The sequence below is a fragment of the Petromyzon marinus genome, chromosome 77 (assembly GCF_048934315.1).
Source record: "Petromyzon marinus isolate PM22_M1 ecotype Great Lakes invasive population chromosome 77, UKy_Petmar_22M1.pri1.0, whole genome shotgun sequence".
Taxonomy (NCBI): Eukaryota; Metazoa; Chordata; class Hyperoartia; order Petromyzontiformes; family Petromyzontidae; genus Petromyzon; species Petromyzon marinus.
Window position 1 is genome coordinate 2,852,722 of NC_133743.1, and position 23,659 is coordinate 2,876,380.

General features: G+C 60.2%; 1 protein-coding gene across 1 annotated transcript in view; it reads right to left on the reverse strand.

The window, feature by feature from the left end:
* The window catches only part of LOC116958402 (uncharacterized), a 75,097-nt gene extending 52,759 nt beyond the window's left edge, over nucleotides 1–22,338 (reverse strand). The window contains exons 1-5 of the mRNA XM_076056749.1: nucleotides 21,488–22,338; nucleotides 18,607–18,684; nucleotides 15,524–15,625; nucleotides 14,279–14,324; nucleotides 10,432–10,528 (exon numbers count right to left, since the gene is read on the reverse strand). Coding sequence (XP_075912864.1) covers nucleotides 10,432–10,528; nucleotides 14,279–14,324; nucleotides 15,524–15,625; nucleotides 18,607–18,684; nucleotides 21,488–21,745 — 581 coding nt within the window. The 5' untranslated portion in view covers nucleotides 21,746–22,338. The remainder of the gene's footprint in view (nucleotides 1–10,431; nucleotides 10,529–14,278; nucleotides 14,325–15,523; nucleotides 15,626–18,606; nucleotides 18,685–21,487) is intronic.
* Between the last annotated feature and the right edge of the window lie 1,321 nt (nucleotides 22,339–23,659).

Genomic DNA, 23,659 nt, shown 5'->3' on the forward strand with positions numbered 1-23,659 from the left:
CTTGAGGCCACGTGAAGTGTCGAATGCCCATTGGCAGGAGGTCACGGGGCAGACCCAGGTGCCTAGGGTCGACTGACTGAGATGACTGAGGTGACTGGCTGATGCACCACCTGTGCCCCCTACTGTGCCAACCCGCTGTGCTTTAGCCACCCGGCGCTCCGCTCGTTATTGTGAGCGTCGCTCCTCCGCCCTCCGTTGTTGTTGGAGGGCGACTGCCTCCAACTGCCCAGTAGCGTCCTTCACGAGCCTCCTCCACAGAAGCCGATCTTGACACTGCTGGTACCGGTCATCGGCAAGTCCACTCAGCTCCACGTCCTCCTGTACCATATGACTCCATCTCTTCTCTAGCCCGTGCCGCGCCCGTTTAGCCCACTCGATCTGGCCGAACAAAAGCTGTTTCGGCATGCGGTGGCTGGGCATGCGGGCTACATGACCCAGCCAACGCAGCCTTGCCTGCCGGAGGAGCTCACCGATGGGACCTTGCCCAGATCTTTCAAGGATTTGTGAGCTCATCACACAATCCAGCCTGGTCAAACCCAGGATGGATCGTGGGCAGGCCAGCCTAAATGTTTCTAACCGGCAAAGATGTTCCATTAGGGGGCTCCACGTTTCGCAAGCGTAGAGAAGGGAGGGAATGACCGTGGCCGAGAAGACCTGAAGCTTAGTGCGGAGCGACAGACCAGGTAGCTTCCACACAGCGTTACGCAACCGATGAAAAGATATTGCCGCTCGACTGATTCGGAATGAGACCTCTGCTGTTAAACTGGAGCCGGTCGTAAGCACACAGAGACACAGACAGAGACACAGACACACAGAGACACACACAGAGACATACACACAGAGACACAGACAGAGACACACACACAGACACACACAGAGACATACACACAGAGACACACAGAGACAAACAGCGCTCAGCATCACGTTACCGGCCTTCACGTCCGTACAGACACACACACAGCGACACACAGATGGTGGGTGTCTCTGGGTGGAAGACTCTGGGTGGGAGTCTCTGGGTGGGAGTCTCTGGGTGGGAGTCTCTGGGTGGGAGACTCTGGGTGGGAGTCTCTGGGTGGGAGTGACTCTGGGTGGGAGTCTCTGGGTGGGAGTCTCTGGGTGGGAGTCTCTGAGTGGAAGAATCTGGGTGGGAGTCTCTGAGTGGAAGACTCTTGGTGGGAGTCTCTGGGTGGGAGTGACTCTGGGTGGGAGTCTCTGGGTGGGAGTCTCTGGGTGGGAGTCTCTGGGTGGGAGTCTCTGGGTGGAAGTCTCTGGGTGGGAGTCTCTGGGTGGGAGTCTCTGGGTGGGAGTCTCTAGGTGGGAGTCTCTCTGGGTGGGAGACTCTGGGTGGGAGTCTCTGGGTGGGAGTCTCTGGGTGGGAGTCTCTGGGTGGGAGTCTCTGGGTGGAAGTCTCTGGGTGGGAGTCTCTGGGTGGGAGTCTCTGGGTGGGAGTCTCTGGGTGGGAGTCTCTCTGGGTGGGAGTCTCTGGGTGGGAGTCTCTGGGTGGGAGTGACTCTGGGTGGAAGTGACTCTGGGTGGGAGTCTCTGGGTGGGAGTCTCTGGGTGGGAGTCTCTGGGTGGGAGTCTCTGGGTGGGAGTGACTCTGGGTGGGAGTCTCTGGGTGGGAGACTCTGGGTGGGAGTCTCTGGGTGGGAGTCTCTGGGTGGGAGTCTCTGGGTGGGAGTCTCTGGGTGGAAGTCTCTGGGTGGGAGTCTCTGGGTGGGAGTCTCTGGGTGGGAGACTCTGGGTGGGAGTCTCTAGGTGGGAGTCTCTGGGTGGGAGTCTCTGGGTGGGAGTCTCTCTGGGTGGGAGTCTCTGGGTGGGAGTCTCTGGGTGGGAGACTCTGGGTGGGAGTCTCTGGGTGGGAGTCTCTGGGTGGGAGTCTCTGGGTGGGAGTCTCTGGGTGGGAGTCTCTGGGTGGGAGTCTCTCTGGGTGGGAGTCTCTGGGTGGGAGTCTCTGGGTGGGAGTGACTCTGGGTGGAAGTGACTCTGGGTGGGAGTCTCTGGGTGGGAGTCTCTGGGTGGGAGTCTCTGGGTGGGAGTCTCTGGGTGGGAGTGACTCTGGGTGGGAGTCTCTGGGTGGGAGACTCTGGGTGGGAGTCTCTGGGTGGGAGTCTCTGGGTGGGAGTCTCTGGGTGGGAGTCTCTGGGTGGAAGTCTCTGGGTGGGAGTCTCTGGGTGGGAGTCTCTGGGTGGGAGACTCTGGGTGGGAGTCTCTAGGTGGGAGTCTCTCTGGGTGGGAGACTCTGGGTGGGAGTCTCTCTGGGTGGGAGTCTCTGGGTGGGAGTCTCTGGGTGGGAGTGACTCTGGGTGGAAGTGACTCTGGGTGGGAGTCTCTGGGTGGGAGTCTCTGGGTGGGAGTCTCTGGGTGGGAGTCTCTGGGTGGGAGTCTCTCTGGGTGGGAGTTCCTGGGTGGGAGTCTCTGGGTGGGAGTCTCTGGGTGGGAGTCTCTGGGTGGGAGTCTCTGGGTGGGAGACTCTGGGTGGGAGTCTCTGGGTGGGAGTCTCTGGGTGGGAGTCTCTGGGTGGGAGTCTCTGGGTGGGAGTCTCTGGGTGGAAGTCTCTGGGTGGGAGTCTCTGGGTGGGAGTCTCTGGGTGGGAGTCTCTGGGTGGGAGTCTCTGGGTGGGAGTCTCTGGGTGGAAGTCTCTGGGTGGGTGGGAGTCTCTGGGTGGGAGTCTCGGGGTGGGAGTCTCTGAGTGGGAGTGACTCTGGGTGGGAGTCTCTGGGTGGGAGTCTCTGGGTGGGAGTCTCTGGGTGGGAGTGACTCTGGGTGGGAGTCTCTCTGGGTGGGAGTCTCTGGGTGGGAGTGACTCTGGGTGGGAGTGACTCTGGGTGGGAGTGACTCTGGGTGGGAGTCTCTGAGTGGGAGTTTCTGGGTGGGAGTCTCTGGGTGGGAGTGACTCTGGGTGGGAGTGACTCTGGGTGGGAGTGACTCTGGGTGGGAGTCTCTGGGTGGGAGTCTCTGGGTGGGAGTCTCTGGGTGGGTGGGAGTCTCTGAGTGGGAGTCTCTCTGGGTGGGAGTCTCTGAGTGGGAGACTCTGGGTGGGAGACTCTGGGTGGGAGTCTCTGGGTGGGAGTCTCTCTGGGTGGGAGTGACTCTGGGTGGGAGTGACTCTGGGTGGGAGTCTCTGGGTGGGAGTCTCTCTGGGTGGGAGACTCTGGGTGGGAGTCTCTGGGTGGGAGACTCTGGGTGGGAGTCTCTGGGTGGGAGTCTCTGGGTGGGAGTCTCTGGGTGGGAGTATCTGGGTGGGAGTCTCTGGGTGGGAGTCTCTGGGTGGGAGTCTCTCTGGGTGGGAGTCTCTCTGGGTGGGAGACTCTGGGTGGGAGTCTCTGGGTGGGAGTCTCTGGGTGGGAGTCTCTGGGTGGGAGACTCTGGGTGGGAGACTCTTGGTGGGAGTCTCTGGGTGGGAGTCTCTCTGGGTGGGAGTGACTCTGGGTGGGAGTCTCTGGGTGGGAGTCTCTGGGTGGGAGTCTCTCTGGGTGGGAGACTCTGGGTGGGAGTCTCTGGGTGGGAGTCTCTGGGTGGGAGTGACTCTGGGTGGGAGTGACTCTGGGTGGGAGTCTCTCTGGGTGGGAGTCTCTCTGGGTGGGAGTCTCTGGGTGGGAGTCTCTGGGTGGGAGTCTCTGGGTGGGAGTCTCTGAGTGGGAGACTCTTGGTGGGAGTCTCTGGGTGGGAGTCTCTGGGTGGGAGTCTCTGGGTGGGAGTCTCTGGGTGGGAGTCTCTGGGTGGGAGTCTCTGGGTGGGAGTCTCTGGGTGGGTGGGAGTCTCTGAGTGGGAGTCTCTCTGGGTGGGAGTCTCTGGGTGGGAGTCTCTGGGTGGGAGTCTCTGAGTGGGAGACTCTGGGTGGGAGTCTCTGGGTGGGAGTCTCTCTGGGTGGGAGTGACTCTGGGTGGGAGTGACTCTGGGTGGGAGTCTCTGGGTGGGAGTCTCTCTGGGTGGGAGACTCTGGGTGGGAGTCTCTGAGTGGAAGAATCTGGGTGGGAGTCTCTGAGTGGAAGACTCTTGGTGGGAGTCTCTGGGTGGGAGTGACTCTGGGTGGGAGTCTCTGGGTGGGAGTCTCTGGGTGGGAGTGACTCTGGGTGGGAGTCTCTGGGTGGGAGTCTCTGGGTGGGAGTCTCTGGGTGGGAGTCTCTGGGTGGAAGTCTCTGGGTGGGAGTCTCTGGGTGGGAGTCTCTGGGTGGGAGTCTCTAGGTGGGAGTCTCTCTGGGTGGGAGTCTCTGGGTGGGAGTCTCTGGGTGGGAGTCTCTAGGTGGGAGTCTCTCTGGGTGGGAGACTCTGGGTGGGAGTCTCTGGGTGGGAGTCTCTGGGTGGGAGTCTCTGGGTGGGAGTCTCTGGGTGGAAGTCTCTGGGTGGGAGTCTCTGGGTGGGAGTCTCTGGGTGGGAGTCTCTGGGTGGGAGTCTCTCTGGGTGGGAGTCTCTGGGTGGGAGTCTCTGGGTGGGAGTGACTCTGGGTGGAAGTGACTCTGGGTGGGAGTCTCTGGGTGGGAGTCTCTGGGTGGGAGTCTCTGGGTGGGAGTCTCTGGGTGGGAGTCTCTCTGGGTGGGAGTTCCTGGGTGGGAGTCTCTGGGTGGGAGTCTCTGGGTGGGAGTCTCTGGGTGGGAGTCTCTGGGTGGGAGACTCTGGGTGGGAGTCTCTGGGTGGGAGTCTCTGGGTGGGAGTCTCTGGGTGGGAGTCTCTGGGTGGGAGTCTCTGGGTGGAAGTCTCTGGGTGGGAGTCTCTGGGTGGGAGTCTCTGGGTGGGAGTCTCTAGGTGGGAGTCTCTCTGGGTGGGAGTCTCTGGGTGGGAGTGACTCTGGGTGGAAGTCTCTGGGTGGGAGTCTCTGGGTGGGAGTCTCTGGGTGGGAGTCTCTGGGTGGGAGTCTCTGGGTGGGAGTCTCTGGGTGGGAGTCTCTGGGTGGGTGGGAGTCTCTGGGTGGAAGTCTCTGGGTGGGTGGGAGTCTCTGGGTGGGAGTCTCGGGGTGGGAGTCTCTGAGTGGGAGTGACTCTGGGTGGGAGTCTCTGGGTGGGAGTCTCTGGGTGGGAGTCTCTGGGTGGGAGTGACTCTGGGTGGGAGTCTCTCTGGGTGGGAGTCTCTGGGTGGGAGTGACTCTGGGTGGGAGTGACTCTGGGTGGGAGTGACTCTGGGTGGGAGTCTCTGAGTGGGAGTTTCTGGGTGGGAGTCTCTGGGTGGGAGTGACTCTGGGTGGGAGTGACTCTGGGTGGGAGTGACTCTGGGTGGGAGTCTCTGGGTGGGAGTCTCTGGGTGGGAGTCTCTGGGTGGGTGGGAGTCTCTGAGTGGGAGTCTCTCTGGGTGGGAGTCTCTGAGTGGGAGACTCTGGGTGGGAGACTCTGGGTGGGAGTCTCTGGGTGGGAGTCTCTCTGGGTGGGAGTGACTCTGGGTGGGAGTGACTCTGGGTGGGAGTCTCTGGGTGGGAGTCTCTCTGGGTGGGAGACTCTGGGTGGGAGTCTCTGGGTGGGAGACTCTGGGTGGGAGTCTCTGGGTGGGAGTCTCTGGGTGGGAGTCTCTGGGTGGGAGTATCTGGGTGGGAGTCTCTGGGTGGGAGTCTCTGGGTGGGAGTCTCTCTGGGTGGGAGTCTCTCTGGGTGGGAGACTCTGGGTGGGAGTCTCTGGGTGGGAGTCTCTGGGTGGGAGTCTCTGGGTGGGAGACTCTGGGTGGGAGACTCTTGGTGGGAGTCTCTGGGTGGGAGTCTCTCTGGGTGGGAGTGACTCTGGGTGGGAGTCTCTGGGTGGGAGTCTCTGGGTGGGAGTCTCTCTGGGTGGGAGACTCTGGGTGGGAGTCTCTGGGTGGGAGTCTCTGGGTGGGAGTGACTCTGGGTGGGAGTGACTCTGGGTGGGAGTCTCTCTGGGTGGGAGTCTCTCTGGGTGGGAGTCTCTGGGTGGGAGTCTCTGGGTGGGAGTCTCTGGGTGGGAGTCTCTGAGTGGGAGACTCTTGGTGGGAGTCTCTGGGTGGGAGTCTCTGGGTGGGAGTCTCTGGGTGGGAGTCTCTGGGTGGGAGTCTCTGGGTGGGAGTCTCTGGGTGGGAGTCTCTGGGTGGGTGGGAGTCTCTGAGTGGGAGTCTCTCTGGGTGGGAGTCTCTGGGTGGGAGTCTCTGGGTGGGAGTCTCTGAGTGGGAGACTCTGGGTGGGAGTCTCTGGGTGGGAGTCTCTCTGGGTGGGAGTGACTCTGGGTGGGAGTGACTCTGGGTGGGAGTCTCTGGGTGGGAGTCTCTCTGGGTGGGAGACTCTGGGTGGGAGTCTCTGGGTGGGAGACTCTGGGTGGGAGTCTCTGGGTGGGAGTCTCTGGGTGGGAGTCTCTGGGTGGGAGTATCTGGGTGGGAGTCTCTGGGTGGGAGTCTCTGGGTGGGAGTCTCTCTGGGTGGGAGTCTCTCTGGGTGGGAGACTCTGGGTGGGAGTCTCTGGGTGGGAGTCTCTGGGTGGGAGTCTCTGGGTGGGAGACTCTGGGTGGGAGACTCTTGGTGGGAGTCTCTGGGTGGGAGTCTCTCTGGGTGGGAGTGACTCTGGGTGGGAGTCTCTGGGTGGGAGTCTCTGGGTGGGAGTCTCTCTGGGTGGGAGACTCTGGGTGGGAGTCTCTGGGTGGGAGTCTCTGGGTGGGAGTGACTCTGGGTGGGAGTGACTCTGGGTGGGAGTCTCTCTGGGTGGGAGTCTCTCTGGGTGGGAGTCTCTGGGTGGGAGTCTCTGGGTGGGAGTCTCTGAGTGGGAGACTCTTGGTGGGAGTCTCTGGGTGGGAGTCTCTGGGTGGGAGTCTCTGGGTGGGAGTCTCTGGGTGGGAGTCTCTGGGTGGGAGTCTCTGGGTGGGAGACTCGGGGTGGGAGTCTCTGGGTGGGAGTCTCTGGGTGGGAGTCTCTGGGTGGGAGTCTCTGGGTGGGAGTCTCTGGGTGGGAGTCTCTGGGTGGGAGTCTCTCTGGGTGGGAGTCTCTGGGTGGGAGACTCTCTGGGTGGGAGTCTCTGGGTGGGAGTCTCTCTGGGTGGGAGTCTCTGGGTGGGAGTCTCTGGGTGGGAGTCTCTCTGGGTGGGAGTCTCTGGGTGGGAGTCTCTGGGTGGGAGTCTCTGGGTGGGAGACTCTGGGTGGGAGTCTCTGGGTGGGAGTCTCTGGGTGGGAGTCTCTGGGTGGGAGTATCTGGGTGGGAGTCTCTGGGTGGGAGTCTCTGGGTGGGAGTCTCTCTGGGTGGGAGTCTCTCTGGGTGGGAGACTCTGGGTGGGAGTCTCTGGGTGGGAGTCTCTGGGTGGGAGTCTCTGGGTGGGAGACTCTGGGTGGGAGACTCTTGGTGGGAGTCTCTGGGTGGGAGTCTCTCTGGGTGGGAGTGACTCTGGGTGGGAGTCTCTGGGTGGGAGTCTCTGGGTGGGAGTCTCTCTGGGTGGGAGACTCTGGGTGGGAGTCTCTGGGTGGGAGTCTCTGGGTGGGAGTGACTCTGGGTGGGAGTGACTCTGGGTGGGAGTGACTCTGGGTGGGAGTCTCTCTGGGTGGGAGTCTCTCTGGGTGGGAGTCTCTGGGTGGGAGTCTCTGGGTGGGAGTCTCTGAGTGGGAGACTCTTGGTGGGAGTCTCTGGGTGGGAGTCTCTGGGTGGGAGTCTCTGGGTGGGAGTCTCTGGGTGGGAGTCTCTGGGTGGGAGTCTCTGGGTGGGAGACTCTGGGTGGGAGTCTCTGGGTGGGAGTCTCTGGGTGGGAGTCTCTGGGTGGGAGTCTCTGGGTGGGAGTCTCTGGGTGGGAGTCTCTGGGTGGGAGTCTCTCTGGGTGGGAGTCTCTGGGTGGGAGACTCTCTGGGTGGGAGTCTCTGGGTGGGAGTCTCTGGGTGGGAGACTCTGGGTGGGAGACTCTTGGTGGGAGTCTCTGGGTGGGAGTCTCTCTGGGTGGGAGTGACTCTGGGTGGGAGTCTCTGGGTGGGAGTCTCTGGGTGGGAGTCTCTCTGGGTGGGAGACTCTGGGTGGGAGTCTCTGGGTGGGAGTCTCTGGGTGGGAGTGACTCTGGGTGGGAGTGACTCTGGGTGGGAGTCTCTCTGGGTGGGAGTCTCTCTGGGTGGGAGTCTCTGGGTGGGAGTCTCTGGGTGGGAGTCTCTGAGTGGGAGATTCTTGGTGGGAGTCTCTGGGTGGGAGTCTCTGGGTGGGAGTCTCTGGGTGGGAGTCTCTGGGTGGGAGTCTCTGGGTGGGAGTCTCTGGGTGGGAGACTCTGGGTGGGAGTCTCTGGGTGGGAGTCTCTGGGTGGGAGTCTCTGGGTGGGAGTCTCTGGGTGGGAGTCTCTGGGTGGGAGTCTCTGGGTGGGAGTCTCTCTGGGTGGGAGTCTCTGGGTGGGAGACTCTCTGGGTGGGAGTCTCTGGGTGGGAGTCTCTCTGGGTGGGAGTCTCTGGGTGGGAGTCTCTGGGTGGGAGTCTCTCTGGGTGGGAGTCTCTGGGTGGGAGTCTCTGGGTGGGAGTCTCTGGGTGGGAGACTCTGGGTGGGAGTCTCTGGGTGGGAGTCTCTGGGTGGGAGTCTCTGGGTGGGAGTCTCTGGGTGGGAGTCTCTGGGTGGGAGTCTCTCTGGGTGGGAGTCTCTGGGTGGGAGACTCTCTGGGTGGGAGTCTCTGGGTGGGAGTCTCTCTGGGTGGGAGTCTCTGGGTGGGAGTCTCTGGGTGGGAGTCTCTCTGGGTGGGAGTCTCTGGGTGGGAGTCTCTCTGGGTGGGAGACTCTGGGTGGGAGTCTCTCTGGGTGGGAGTCTCTGGGTGGGAGTCTCTGGGTGGGAGTCTCTGGGTGGGAGTCTCTGGGTGGGAGTCTCTCTGGGTGGGAGACTCTGGGTGGGAGTCTCTGGGTGGGAGTCTCTGGGTGGGAGTCTCTCTGGGTGGGAGTCTCTGGGTGGGAGACTCTGGGTGGGAGTCTCTCTGGGTGGGAGTCTCTGGGTGGAAGTCTCTCTGGGTGGGAGACTCTGGGTGGGAGTCTCTGGGTGGGAGTCTCTGGGTGGGAGTCTCTGGGTGGGAGTCTCTGGGTGGGAGACTCTGGGTGGGAGTCTCTCTGGGTGGGAGTCTCTGGGTGGGAGTGACTCTGGGTGGGAGTGACTCTGGGTGGGAGTGACTCTGGGTGGGAGTGACTCTGGGTGGGAGTGACTCTGGGTGGGAGTCTCTGGGTGGGAGTGACTCTGGGTGGGAGACTCTGGGTGGGAGTCTCTGGGTGGGACTGACTCTGGGTGGGAGTGACTCTGGGTGGGAGTGACTCTGGGTGGGAGTCTCTCTGGGTGGGGAGTCTCTGGGTGGGAGTGACTCTGGGTGGGAGTGACTCTGGGTGGGAGTCTCTGGGTGGGAGTCTCTGAGTGGGAGTGACTCTGGGTGGGAGTCTCTGGGTGGGAGTCTCTGGGTGGGAGTGACTCTGGGTGGGAGTGACTCTGGGTGGGAGTCTCTGGGTGGGAGTGACTCTGGGTGGGAGACTCTGGGTGGGAGTCTCTGGGTGGGGAGTCTCTGGGTGGGAGTCTCTGGGTGGGAGTGACTCTGGGTGGGAGTCTCTGGGTGGGAGTCTCTCTGGGTGGGGAGTCTCTGGGTGGGAGTGACTCTGGGTGGGAGTGACTCTGGGTGGGAATCTCTGGGTGGGAGTCTCTGGGTGGGAGTCTCTGAGTGGGAGTGCCTCTGGGTGGGAGTCTCTGGGTGGGAGTGACTCTGGGTGGGAGTCTCTGGGTGGGAGTCTCTGGGTGGGAGTCTCTGGGTGGGTGGGAGTCTCTGGGTGGGAGTCTCTCTGGGTGGGAGTCTCTGGGTGGGAGTCTCTGGGTGGGAGTCTCTGGGTGGGAGTCTCTGGGTGTGTGGGAGTCTCTGGGTGGAAGTCTCTGGGTGGGTGGGAGTCTCTGGGTGGGAGTCTCTGGGTGGGAGTCTCTGGGTGGGAGTGACTCTGGGTGGGAGTGACTCTGGGTGGGAGTCTCTGGGTGGGAGTCTCTGGGTGGGAGTCTCTGAGTGGGAGTGCCTCTGGGTGGGAGTCTCTGGGTGGGAGTGACTCTGGGTGGGAGTCTCTGGGTGGGAGTCTCTGGGTGGGAGTCTCTGGGTGGGTGGTGAGTCTCTGGGTGGGAGTCTCTCTGGGTGGGAGTCTCTGGGTGGGAGTCTCTGGGCGGGAGTCTCTGGGTGGGAGTCTCTGGGTGGGTGGGAGTCTCTGGGTGGAAGTCTCTGGGTGGGAGTCTCTGGGTGGGAGTGACTCTGGGTGGGAGTCTCTGGGTGGGAGTCTCTGGGTGGGAGTGACTCTGGGTGGAAGTGACTCTGGGTGGGAGTCTCTGGGTGGGAGTGACTCTGGGTGGGAGTCTCTGGGTGGGAGTCTCTGGGTGGGAGTCTCTGGGTGGGAGTGACTCTGGGTGGGAGTGACTCTGGGTGGGAGTCTCTCTGGGTGGGAGTCTCTCTGGGTGGGAGTGACTCTGGGTGGGAGTCTCTCTGGGTGGGAGTGACTCTGGGTGGGAGTCTCTCAGGGTGGGAGTCTCAGGGGGGAGGGGGGCGGTGCTTACCGATGGATAACTCCGAGGTGGTGGAGGTAGCTGAGCCCGCCGACGGCTCCCAGCACGATGCCGGAGATCTCGGCCTCCGTCAGATCAGCCTGGCACACTGCAACACGCAGCGAACAAAAATCCCCCCGTGCAGCCTCAGCAGACGGTAGGGGCAAGTGCCGTGATGGCGAGCGAGTAGCACCTTTTAAAAGGCTAGCGGTGCAGAGGGGGCGGGTGGTAGGGCTGACCGATCGATCGATTTCAATTTCATCACCACCACCATCATCATCAATTTGAATCGACGCGATCGGCAAATAGCAAAGGCCCGCGATTTTTTCGCGACTTGAAAAGTCCCGTTGCTCTCTTACTGGGATTGTTTCACGCCTTATTATTGCAAATTTTTTTTTTTTCATTCAGCCTAACAATTGTTCCGCGTTTGATTGTTCCGTTTCAATTAAAACATTCGTACAAATGCCACGCTGGAAGCAATTCGCATCTCATAGGTTCACATCGTTGCATCATAACACATCGAGCAGTTGATATTTTGATGGTATCACGTGGTAATGCTCCATCACGTGTTTTGAACCTACTACACAGTGAATATTCAACTGAAGCTGGACTTTGCAAACATGCAATCGCAAATCAAATCGCAATGTCTGTCAGAAAAATCGCAATTAGATCTCTTCCCCCAAATCCCTCGGCCCTAGTGGGTGGCCAGCGCCATGCCCGGCAGCCTTTGTCTCCCCAGTGGCGATGTTCACTCCACCACCACCACCACCACAGCTACACCAGGTTACTCATTTGAGGCTGAGTCGACCTAGGGGAGGCCCAGGACCGGCTCAGATAATCGTCACTGCCGGTGTTGGTCGTGAGCGGGAATCGAACCCGGGTCGCCGAGTTCGAAGCGCTAACCACTACTACAAAGACAAAGATCCCCCGTATAGCCTTAACAGACTGTAGGGGCAAGTGCTGTTAGCGAGCACCTATGAAGGCCGGAACGGTACACGAGGGGGTGGGTGGCCAGCACCACGCCCGACCGCCTTTGTCTCCCCAGTGGCGATGTTTACACACCGCACCAGGTACTCATTTGAGGCCGAGTCGACCTAGGGGAGGCCCGGGACCGGTTCAGATAATCGTCACTTGTGTTGGCCGTGAGTGGGAATCGAACCCGGGTCGCCAGGTTCATAGCGCAGCGTAGCGCTAACCGCTACACCATCGCTCCCCGCTACACCATCGCTCCCCACTACACTACCACAACAGCAACAACCGCCATTCGCCACTAAGTGGCGGTGACGTCACCACGACGCTTGTGCCAGGCTATGTGCACCTTGAGGCCGCGTGAAGTGTCGAACGCCCACTGGCAGGAGGTCACGGGGCAGACCCAGGTGCCACGGGTCGACTGACTGAGATGACTGGCTGGTGCACCACCTGTGCACCCTACTGTGCCAACTTGCTGTGCTTTAGCCACCCGGTGCTCCGCTCGTTGTTGTGAGCGTCGCTCCTCCGCTCTCCGTTGTTGTTGGAGGGCGACTGCCTCCAACTGACCAGTAGCATCCTTCACGAGCCTCCTCCACAGAGGCCGATCTTGACACCGCTGGTACCAGTCATCGGCAAGTCCACTCAGCTCCACGTCCTCCTGTACCACATCACTCCATCTCTTCGCTAGCCCGTGCTGCGCCCGTTTAGCCCCCTCGATCCGGCCGAACAAAAGCTGTTTCGGCATGCGGTGGCTGGGCATGCGGGCTACATGACCCAGCCATCGCAGCCTTGCCCGCCGGAGGAGCTCACCGATGGGACTATGTCCAGCTTTTTCAAGGATTTGTGAGCTCCTCACACAATACAGCCTGGTTAAACCCAGGATGGATCGTAAGCAGGCCAGCCTAAATGTTTCTAACCGGCAAAGATGTTCCATTAGGGGGGGTCCACGTTTCGCAAGCGTAGAGAAGGGAGGGAATGACTGTGGCCGAGAAAACCTGAAGCTTCGTGCAGACAGACCAGGTAGCTTCCACACAGCATTACGCAACCAATGAAAATATTATGCCGCTCGACTGATTCGGAGTGAGACCTCTGCTGTTAAACCAGAGCCGGTCATGAGCACACTGCCCGGGTATGGGAAACTCTCCACTCTCTCCACAACTGCCCCATCACCGATTGGGAGTTGTGGGGGTGGAGTGTCCGATGGTACAAAATACCCAGGCAGGTGCTTAGTTTTGGTGGGGCTGATGGTAAGGCCCCACCTCTTAGTGGCACGCTCCAGTCTCAGCAGCAGCATCTCCAACTCCTCCTCTGACTGAGCAGCTATTACCAAATCATCAGCATACATAACGTGGTTGAGCAATAGGGACCCATCCCTTGACCGCACCCGGGCATCGATCAGCCTCCCATTTGATCTGTACCAAATGGAAATTCCTCCGGTACAGCAACTGAAGGCTTCACGAACTACGTGGTCAAAATAGATGTTAAATAATGTGGGAGCCAGAGGACATCCCTGTCGCACCCCAAGGTGAACAGAAAATGGCTCTGACTCCCGGCCACGTAGTTTTACCCGGGCCCGCTCACCATCACGAAGGTCCTTAATGATCGTGAGCAGAGTGTCAGGGGACTCCGAAAGCACGAAGAACAACCCAGAGAGCCCAGGCCTACGGATGTTATCATAGTGCCTTGACCAGGTCAATAAAGCAGAGACGTAGGTCTTGTTGGAATTCCCTACACCTCCGCTGTAGCAGACGGAGAGAAAATATGGCGTCCGTGCATGACCGCCCTTTCGTGAAACACACACACAGTGACACACACACACAGTGACACACACACACAGTGACACACACACAGTGACACACACACACAGTGACACACACACAGTGACACACACAGTGAAACACACACAGTGACACACCAAGATCCCCCATATAGCCTTAACAGACTGTAGGGGCAAGAGCTGTTAGCGAGCACCTATGAAGGCCGGAACGGTACACGAGGGGGTGGGTGGCCAGCACCACGCCCGACCGCCTTTGTCTCCCTAGTGGCGATGTTTACACACCGCACCAGGTACTTTATTTGAGGCTGAGTCGACCTAGGGGAGGCCCGGGACCGGTTCAGATAATCGTCACTGGTGTTGGCCGTGAGAGGGAATCGAACCCGGGTCGCCAGGTTCATAGCGCAGCGTAGCGCTAACCGCTACACTATCGCTCCCCACACACACACACAGTGACACACACACACAGTGACACACACACACAGTGACACACACACACACAGTGACACACACACACACAGTGACACACACACACACAGTGACACACACACACACACAGTGACACACACACACAGTGACACACACACAGTGACACACACACACACAGTGACACACACACACACAGTGACACACACACAGTGACACACACACACACAGTGACACACACACACAGTGACACACACACACATACACAGTGACACACACACACACACAGTGACACACACACACACACACAGTGACACACACACACATACACAGTGACACACACACACATACACAGTGACACACACACACACAGTGACACACACACACATACACAGTGACACACACACACACAGTAACACACACACACAGTGACACACACAGTGACACACACACACAGTGACACACACAGTGACACACACAGTGACACACACACACACACAGTGACACACACACAGCCACACACACACACAGTGACACACACACACACACAGTGACACACACACACAGTGACACACACACACAGTGACACACACACACAGTGACACACACACACACAGTGACACACACACACAGCCACACAACCCCCCCCATGCCACCCCTCCCCCCCAATAACCACCCCCCCCTCCCCACCTTCCAGGATGTCGGCTGCTGAGGCGAGGCAGAACTCCATGACGAGCTGCAGGAGGAGATGACGCGGACACACGGGGAGGGGTCGAGGTCATGGGGGGGTCACGGGGGGGGTCACGTGGGGGTCACGGGGGGAGGGGCATGGTGGTGATGTTGGTGATGGTAGTGATGGTGGTGGTGGTGAAGAGTGGTGATGATGGTGGTGATGGTGGAGGTGATAATGGTGGTGGTGATGATGGTGGTGATGGTGGTGATGGTGGTGATGATGTTGTGATGATGGTGGTGGTGGTGATGGTAGTGATGATGGTGGTGATGGTGGTGATGATGGTGGTGATGGTGGAGGTGATAATGGTGGTGGTGATGATGGTGGTGATGGTGGTGATGATGTTGTGATGATGGTGGTGATGTTGGTGATGGTAGTGATGATGGTGGTGGTGGTGGGTGGTGATGATGGTGGTGATGGTGGAGGTGATAATGGTGGTGGTGATGATGGTGGTGATGATGATGTTGTGATGACGGCGATGATGGTGGTGATGATGATGATGGGTGGTGATGATTATTACGGTGGTGATGTTGGTGATGGTAGTGATGATGGTGGTGGTGGTGATGATAATGGTGGTGATGGTGGAGGTGATAATGGTGGTGGTGATGATGGTGGTGATGGTGGTGATGATGTTGTGATAACGGCGATGATGGTGGTGATGATGATGATGGTGGTGATAATGATGATGGTGGTGATGATTATTACGGTGGTGATGTTGGTGATGGTAGTGATGATGGTGGTGGTGGTGGTGGTGATGATGGTGGTGGTGATAATGGTGGTAGTGATGATGATGGTGGTGATGTTGTGATGACGGCAATGATGGTAGTGATGATGATGATGATGGTGGTGGTGATGATTATTACGGTGGTGATGGTGGTGATGATGATGGTGGTGATGATGATTATTTCGGTGGTGATGGTGGTGATGATGATGATGGTGGTGATGATTATTACGGTGGTGATGGTGGTGATGTTGTTGATGATGTTGTGATGATGTTGTGATGATGTTTTGATGTTGTGATGATGTTGTGATGATGTTGTTGATGTTGTGATGATGTTGTGATGATGTTGTTGATGTTGTGATGATGTTGTGATGATGTTGTTGATGTTGTGATGATGTTGTGATGATGTTGTTGATGTTGTGATGATGTTGTGATGATGTTGTTGATATTGTGATGTTGTGATGATGTTGTGATGTTGTCTCACCCACACTGTGGAGCAAACGAGGTGGGCTGCTCTGTATGCAACGACGTTGGGGTGATTCAACCTCTTCAGAAGCTCAATCTCCTTTACTGTGTCTCTCCACCGCTACACAAGCACGCACACACACACACACTACAACAACAACCGCCATTCGCCACTAAGTGGCGGTGACGTCACCACGACGCTTGTGCCAGGCCACGTGCACCCTGAGGCCACGTGAAGTGTCGAACGCCCGCTGGCAGGAGGTCACGGGGCAGACCCAGCAGGTGCCACGGGTCGACTGACTGAGATGACTGAGATGACTGGCTGATGCACCACCTGTGCCCCCTACTGTGCCAACCCGCTGTGCTTTAGCCACCCGGCGCTCTGCTCGTTGTTGTGAGCGTCGCTCCTCCGCCCTCCGTTGTTGCTGGAGGGCGATTGCCTCCAACTGCCCAGCAGAGTCCTTGACGAGCCTCCTCCACAGAGGCCGATCTTGACACCGCTGGTACCGGTCATCGGCAAGTCCACTCAGCTCCACGTCCTCCTGTACCACTCTTCTCTAGCCCGTGCTGCGCCCGTTTAGCCCGCTCTATGCGGCCGAACAAAAGCTGTTTCGGCATGCGGTGGCTGGGCATGTGGGCTACATGACCCAGCCATCGCAGCCTTGCCTGCCGGAGGAGCTCACCGATGGGACCTTGCCCAGATCTTTCAAGGATTTGTGAGCGCCTCACACGATCCAAGCCTGCAGGTTAAACCCAGGATGGATCGTAGGCAGGCCAGCCCAAATGTTTCTAACCGACGAAGATGTTCCATTAGGGGGGGGGGGGTGGGGTCCACATTTCGCAAGTGTAGAGAAGGGAGGGCATGACCGTGGCCGAGAAGACTCGAAGCGTCGTGCACTAAGAACAACCCAGAGCCCAGGCCTACTGATGGTATCATAGTGCCTTGACCAGGTCAATAAAGCGGAGATGTAGGTCTTGTTGGAATTCCCGACACTTCTGCTGCAGCAGACGGACAGAGAATATGGCATCTGTGCAGGACCGCCCTTTCCTGAAACAACATTGGGACTCCGCAAGCCTCTGTGTCTCACCCCCCGTGTCTCACCCCCCGTGTCTCACCCCCCGTGTCTCACCCCCCGTGTCTCACCCCCCGTGTCTCACCCCCCGTGTCTCACCCCCCGTGTCTCACCCCCCGTGTCTCACCCCCCGTGTCTCACCCCCCGTGTCTCACCCCCCGTGTCTCACCCCCCCGTGTCTTATCCCCCGTGTCTCACCCCGTGTCTCACCCCCCGTGTCTCACCCCGTGTCTCACCCCCCGTGTCTCACCCCCATGTCTCTCCCCCGTGTCTCACCCCCCGTGTCTCTCCCCCCATGTCTCACCCCCCGTGTCTCTCCCCCCGTGTCTCACCCCCCGTGTCTCACCCCCCGTGTCTCACCCCCCGTGTCTCACCCCCCATGTCTCACCCCCCGTGTCTCTCCCCCCGTGTCTCACCCCCCGTGTCTCACCCCCCGTGTCTCACCCCCCGTGTCTCACCCCCCGTGTCTCACCCCCGTCTCACCCCCCGTGTCTCACCCCCCAGTGTCTCTCCCCCCGTGTCTCACCCCCCAGTGTCTCACCCCCCGTGTCTCACCCCCCGTGTCTCACACCCCGTGTCTCACCCCCATGTCTCACCCCCCGTGTCTCTCCCCCCAGTGTCTCACCCCCATGTCTCTCCCCCGTGTCTCACCCCCCGTGTCTCACCCCCCGTGTCTCACCCCCCCGTGTCTCACCCCCCCGTGTCTCACCCCCCGTGTCTCACCCCCCGTGTCTCTCCCCCGTGTCTCACCCCCCGTGTCTCACCCCCCCGTGTCTCACCCCCCGTGTCTCACCCCCCGTGTCACACCCCCCGTGTCTCTCCCCCCGTGTCTCACCCCCCGTGTCTCACCCCCCGTGTCTCACCCCCCGTGTCTCTCCCCCGTGTCTCACCCCCATGTCTCACCCCCCGTGTCTCACCCCCCGTGTCTCACCCCCCGTGTCTCACCCCCCCGTGTCTCACCCCCCAGTGTCTCACCCCCATGTCTCTCCCCCGTGTCTCACCCCCCGTGTCTCACCCCCCCGTGTCTCACCCCCCGTGTCTCACCCCCCCGTGTCTTATCCCCCGTGTCTCACCCCGTGTCTCACACCCCGTGTCTCACCCCCCCGTGTCTCACCCCCCGTGTCTCACCCCCCGTGTCTCCCCCGTGTCTCACCCCCCGTGTCTCACCCCCCAGTGTCTCACCCCCATGTCTCTCCCCCGTGTCTCACCCCCCAGTGTCTCACCCCCATGTCTCTCCCCCGTGTCTCACCCCCCAGTGTCTCACCCCCATGTCTCTCCCCCGTGTCTCACCCCCCGTGTCTCACCCCCCGTGTCTCACCCCCCGTGTCTCACCCCCCGTGTCTCACCCCCATATCACACCCCCCGTGTCTCACCCCCAGTGTCTCACCCCCTAGTGTCTCACCCCCCAGTGTCTCACCCCCATGTCTCTCCCCCGTGTCTCTCCCCCCGTGTCACACCCCCGTGTCTCACCCCCGTGTCTCACCCCCCGTGTCTCACCCCCGTGTCTCTCCCCCCGTGTCTCACCCCCATGTCTCACCCCCCGTGTCTCTCCCCCCAGTGTCTCACCCCCATGTCTCTCCCCCGTGTCTCACCCCCCGTGTCTCACCCCCCGTGTCTCACCCCCCGTGTCTCACCCCCCGTGTCTCTCCCCCGTGTCTCACCCCCCGTGTCTCTCCCCCGTGTCTCACCCCCGTGTCTCACCCCCCGTGTCTCACCCCCCGTGTCTCACCCCCCGTGTCTCTCCCCCCGTGTCTCTCCCCCCGTGTCTCACCCCCGTGTCTCACCCCCCGTGTCTCACCCCCCGTGTCTCACCCCCCGTGTCTCACCCCCCGTGTCTCTCCCCCGTGTCTCACCCCCCGTGTCTCACCCCCCGTGTCTCACCCCCCGTGTCTCACCCCCCGTGTCTCTCCCCCCGTGTCTCACCCCCCGTGTCTCACCCCCCGTGTCTCTCCCCCGTGTCTCACCCCCCCGTGTCTCTCCCCCCGTGTCTCTCCCCCCGTGTCTCTCCCCCCGTGTCTCACCCCCGTACCTCAGCGCTGCGTCTCCCCCCACTGGTGAGGTTCATCTTCTTGATGGCGACGATCTCACAGGTATCAGCATGCCGAGCCTCAACCACAACAATGACAACAACCACTATCAACAACCACAACCACCAGGGTGCTGGTGGTGAGTGTGGTGGTGTCTGTGGTGGTAGTGGTGGTGGTAGTGGTGGTGGTAGTGGTGGTGGTGACTGTGGTGATGACTGTGGTGAGTGTGGTGGTATTTGTGGTGGTGACTGCGGTGGTGGTGGTGACTGTGGTGGTGGTGGTGATTGTGATGGTGAGTGTGGTGTTGCTGGTGGTGAGTGTCGTGGAAGTGGTGGTGTCTGTGGTGGTAGTGGTGACTGTGGTGATGACTGTGGTGGTATTTGTGGTGGTGGTGACTGTGGTGGTGGTGAGTGTGGTGGTATTTGTGGTGGTGACTGCGGTGGTGGTGGTGACTGTGGTGGTGGTGGTGGTGAGTGTGGTGGTGATTGTGATGGTGAGTGTGGTGTTGCTGGTGGTGAGTGTGGTGGAAGTGGTGGTGTCTGTGGTGGTGGTGGTGACTGTGGTGATGACTGTGGTGAGTGTGGTGGTATTTGTGGTGGTGGTGACAGTGGTGGTGGTGACTGTGGTGATGACTGTGGTGAGTGTGGTGGAAGTGGTGGTGTCTGTGGTGGTAGTGGTGACTGTGGTGATGACTGTGGTGAGTGTGGTGGTATTTGTGGTGGTGGTGACAGTGGTGGTGGTGGTGAGTGTGGTGGTGATTGTGATGGTGAGTGTGGTGTTGCTGGTGGTGAGTGTGGTGGAAGTGGTGGTGTCTGTGGTGGTAGTGGTGACTGTGGTGATGACTGTGGTGAGTGTGGTGGTATCTGTGGTGGTGGTGGTGATTGTGATGGTGAGTGTGGTGTTGCTGGTGGTGAGTGTGGTGGAAGTGGTGGTGTCTGTGGTGGTAGTGGTGAAGGTGACTGTGGTGGTGGTGGTGAGTGTGGTGGCATTCGTGGTGGTGACTGTGGTGGTGACTGTGGTGGTGGTGAGTGTGGTGGTATTTGTGGTGGTGAGTGTGGTGTTGCTGGTGGTGAGTGTGGTGCTGAGTGTGGTGCTGGTGAGTGTGGTGATGGTGAGTGTGGTGTTGTTGGTGTTGAGTGTGGTGCTGAGTGTGGTGATGGTGAGTGTGGTGTTGCTGGTGGTGAGTGTGGTGATGATGAGTGTGGTGTTGCTGGTGGTGAGTGTGGTGCTGAGTGTGGTTCTGGTGAGTGTGGTGATGGTGAGTGTGGTGATGGTGAGTGTGGTGATGGTGAGTGTGGTGTTGCTGGTGGTGAGTGTGGTGTTGTTGGTGGTGAGTGTGGTGGTGGTGGTGGTGACTGTGGTCGTGCTGGTGGTGAGTGTGATGGTGACTGAGGTGGCAGTGTTGGTGAGTGTGGTGGTCGTGTTGGTGGTGACTGTGGTGGTGGTGAGTGTCTTCGACACTTCCCGTGGCCTCAAGGTGCACGTGGCCTGGCACAAAGCGTCGTGGTGACGTCACCGCCACTTAGTGGCGAATGGCGGTTGTTGTTGTTGGTGAGTGTGGTGGTAGTGGTGAGTGTGGTGGTGGTGGTGAGTGTGGTGGTAGTGGTGAGTGTGGTGGTGGTGAGTTTGGTGGTGAGTGTGGTGGTGAGTGTGGTGGTGGGAGTGGTGAGTGTGGTGGTAGTGGTGAGTGTGGTGGTGAGTGTGGTGGTGGTGGTGAGTGTGGTGCTGAGTGTGGTGGTGGTGCTGAGTGTGGTGGTGAGTGTGGTGGTGAGTGTGGTGGTGGTGGTGTGTGTGGTGGTGAGTGTGGTGGTGGTGAGTGTGGTGGTGAATGTGGTGCTGAGTGTGGTGGTGAGTGTGGTGGTGAGTGTGGTGGTGGTGGTGTGTGTGGTGGTGAGTGTGGTGGTGGTGAGTGTGGTGGTGAATGTGGTGCTGAGTGTGGTGGTGAGTGTGGTGGTGAGTGTGGTGGTGGTGGTGTGTGTGGTGGTGAGTGTGGTGGTGAGTGTGGTGCTGAGTGTGGTGGTGAGTGTGGTGGTGGTGCTGAGTGTGGTGGTGAGTGTGGTGGTGAGTGTGGTGGTGAGTGTGGTGGTGAGTGTGGTGATGGTGAGTGTGGTGTTGCTGGTGGTGAGTGTGGTGCTGAGTGTGGTGATGGTGAGTTTGGTGTTGCTGGTGGCGAGTGTGGTGGTGAGTGTGGTGATGGTGAGTGTGGTGTTGCTGGTGGTGAGTGTGGTGCTGAGTGTGGTGATGGTGAGTGTGGCGTTGCTGGTGGTGAGTGTGGTGGTGGTGACTGTGGTCGTGCTGGTGGTGAGTGTGGTGGTGAGTGTGGTGGTGAGTGTGGTGGTAAGTGTGGTGGTGGTGAGTGTGGTGGTGAGTGTGGTGGTGGTGAGTGTGGTGGTGGTGAGTGTGGTGGTGAGTGTGGTGGTGAGTGTGGTGGTGAGTGTGGTGGTGGTGAGTGTGGTGGTGAGTGTGGTGGTGGTGAGTGTGGTGGTGGTGGTGGTGGTGGTGAGTGTGCTGGTGCCGAGTGTGGTGGTGAGTGTGGTGGCGAGTGTGGTGGTGGTGGTGAGTGTGGTGGTGGCTGATGGTGATGATCGTACCGCTGATGATGATCATGGTGCTGGTGATGATGATGATCGTGCCGCCGATAATGATCATGGCGCCGATGATGATCATGGCGCCGATGATCATAGCGCTGATGATGATCATGGTGCTGATGATGATCGTGGCGCTGATGATGACCGTGCCGCTGATGATGATCGTGCCGCCGATGATGATCATGGCGCCGATGATGATCATGGCGCTGATGATGATCATGGCGCTGATGATGATCATAGTGCAGGACCCCCCACCCCCCCCTGCCCCCTGGCCCCCGCCCGGTGGGGTGCTCACAAAGTGGACGGAGCCAAAGTTTCCGTGGCCGACGTGATGGAGGTCGTAGTACACTTGCTCTGGGTCCACCTCCTCACCAAACACCTGCTCGTGGTGGGCGGGGGGTTGGTGGTGGTGGTGGGGGGCATCACCCGCCGCCCCCCCCACCACCACCACCACCCCCCCCACAACCCCCCCACCCACCACCTCGGCACCCTCCGGACCCACGCGGGGACCCGTGCCGTCCACCAGCGACGTCAGACGTCCAGGTGACGGCATTGGTGGTGGGGGGAGGGTGGTGGTGGTGGTGGTGGGGAGGGTGGTGGTGGTGGGGAGGGTGGTGGTGGTGGGTGGTGGTGGTGGGGAGGGTGGTGGTGGGGAGGGTGGTGGTGGTGGGGAGGGTGGTGGTGGTGGTGGAGAGGGTGGTGGTGGTGGTGGTGGGGAGGGTGGTGGTGGTGGAGAGGGTGGTGGTGGAGAGGGTGGTGGTGGAGAGGGTGGTGGTGGTGGTGGTGGGGGGAGGTGGTGGTGGTGGGGAGTGTGGTGGTGGTGGGGAGGGTGGTGGTGGTGAGGGTGGTGGTGGGGAGGGTGGTGGTGGTGGGGAGGGTGGTGGTGGTGGTTTTGGGGAGGGTGGTGGTGGTGGGGAGGGTGGTGGTGGTGGTGGAGAGGGTGGTGGTGGTGGTGGTGGGGAGGGTGGTGGTGGTGGAGAGGGTGGTGGTGGAGAGGGTGGTGGTGGAGAGGGTGGTGGTGGTGGTGGTGGGGGGAGGTGGTGGTGGTGGGGAGTGTGGTGGTGGTGGGGAGGGTGGTGGTGGTGAGGGTGGTGGTGGGGAGGGTGGTGGTGGTGGGGAGGGTGGTGGTGGTGGTGGAGAGGGTGGTGGTGGAGAGGGTGGTGGTGGTGGGGGGGAGGGTGGTGGTGGTGGGGAGGATGGTGGGGAGGGTGGTGGTGGTGGGGAGGGTGGTGGTGGTGGGGAGGGTGGTGGTGGTGGGGAGGGTGGTGGTGGTGGGGAGGGTGGTGGTGGTGGTTTTGGGGAGGGTGGTGGTGGTGGGGAGGGTGGTGGTGGTGGTGGGGAGGGTGGTGGTGGTGGGGAGGGTGGTGGTGGTGGTGGGGAGGGTGGTGGTGGTGGGGAGGGTGGTGGTGGTGAGGAGGGTGGTGGTGGTGGGGAGGGTGGTGGTGGTGGGGAGGTTGGTGGTGGTGGGGAGGGTGGTGGTGGGGAGGGTGGTGGTGGTGGGTGGTGGTGGTGGGGAGGGTGGTGGTGGTGGGGAGGGTTCTCTGCTAGGCAGCCACTGGGATTCACCCCCTCCCCCCACTAATGAACCACCGGACCACCCGCCCACCACCCCCCCACCGCTAACCAGACAGCCATTGGGAGCCCCCCACTAATCCACCATTGCCCCCCCCCACTAATCGGACAGCCAATGGGAACACCGCCCTCCCCCCCCACTAATCAACCACCAGAACCTGCGGAGAGGGAGAGAGAGGGTGGGGTAAGTGAGGGTAACTCCACTGTTGTGTGAGGGTAACTGCACTGCTGGATGAGGGTAACTCCACTGTTGTGTGAGGGTAACTCCACTGTTGTGTGAGGGTAACTCCACTGTTGTGTGAGGTAACTCCACTGCTAGATGAGGGTAACTCCACTGTTGTGAGGGTAACTCCACTGTTGTGTGAGGGTAACTCCACTGCTGGATGAGGGTAACTCCACTGTTGTGTGAGGGTAACTCCACTGCTGGATGAGGGTAACTCCACTGTTGTGTGAGGGTAACTCCACTGCTGGATGAGGGTAACTCCACTGTTGTGTGAGGGTAACTCCACTGTTGTGTGAGGGTAACTCCACTGTTGTGTGAGGGTAACTCCACTGTTGTGTGAGGGTAACTCCACTGTTGTGTGAGGGTAACTCCACTGTTGTGTGAGGGTAACTCCACTGCTAGATGAGGGTAACTCCACTGCTAGATGAGGGTAACTCCACTGCTGGATGAAGATAACTCCACTGTTGTGAGGGTAACTCCACTGTTGTGTGAGGGTAACTCCACAGTTGTGTGAGGGTAACTCCACTGCTGTGTGAGGGTAACTCCACTGTTGTGTGAGGGTAACTCCACTGCTGGATGAGGGTAACTCCACTGTTGTGTGAGGGTAACTCCACTGTTGTGTGAGGGTAACTCCACTGCTAGATGAGGTAACTCCACTGTTGTGTGAGGGTA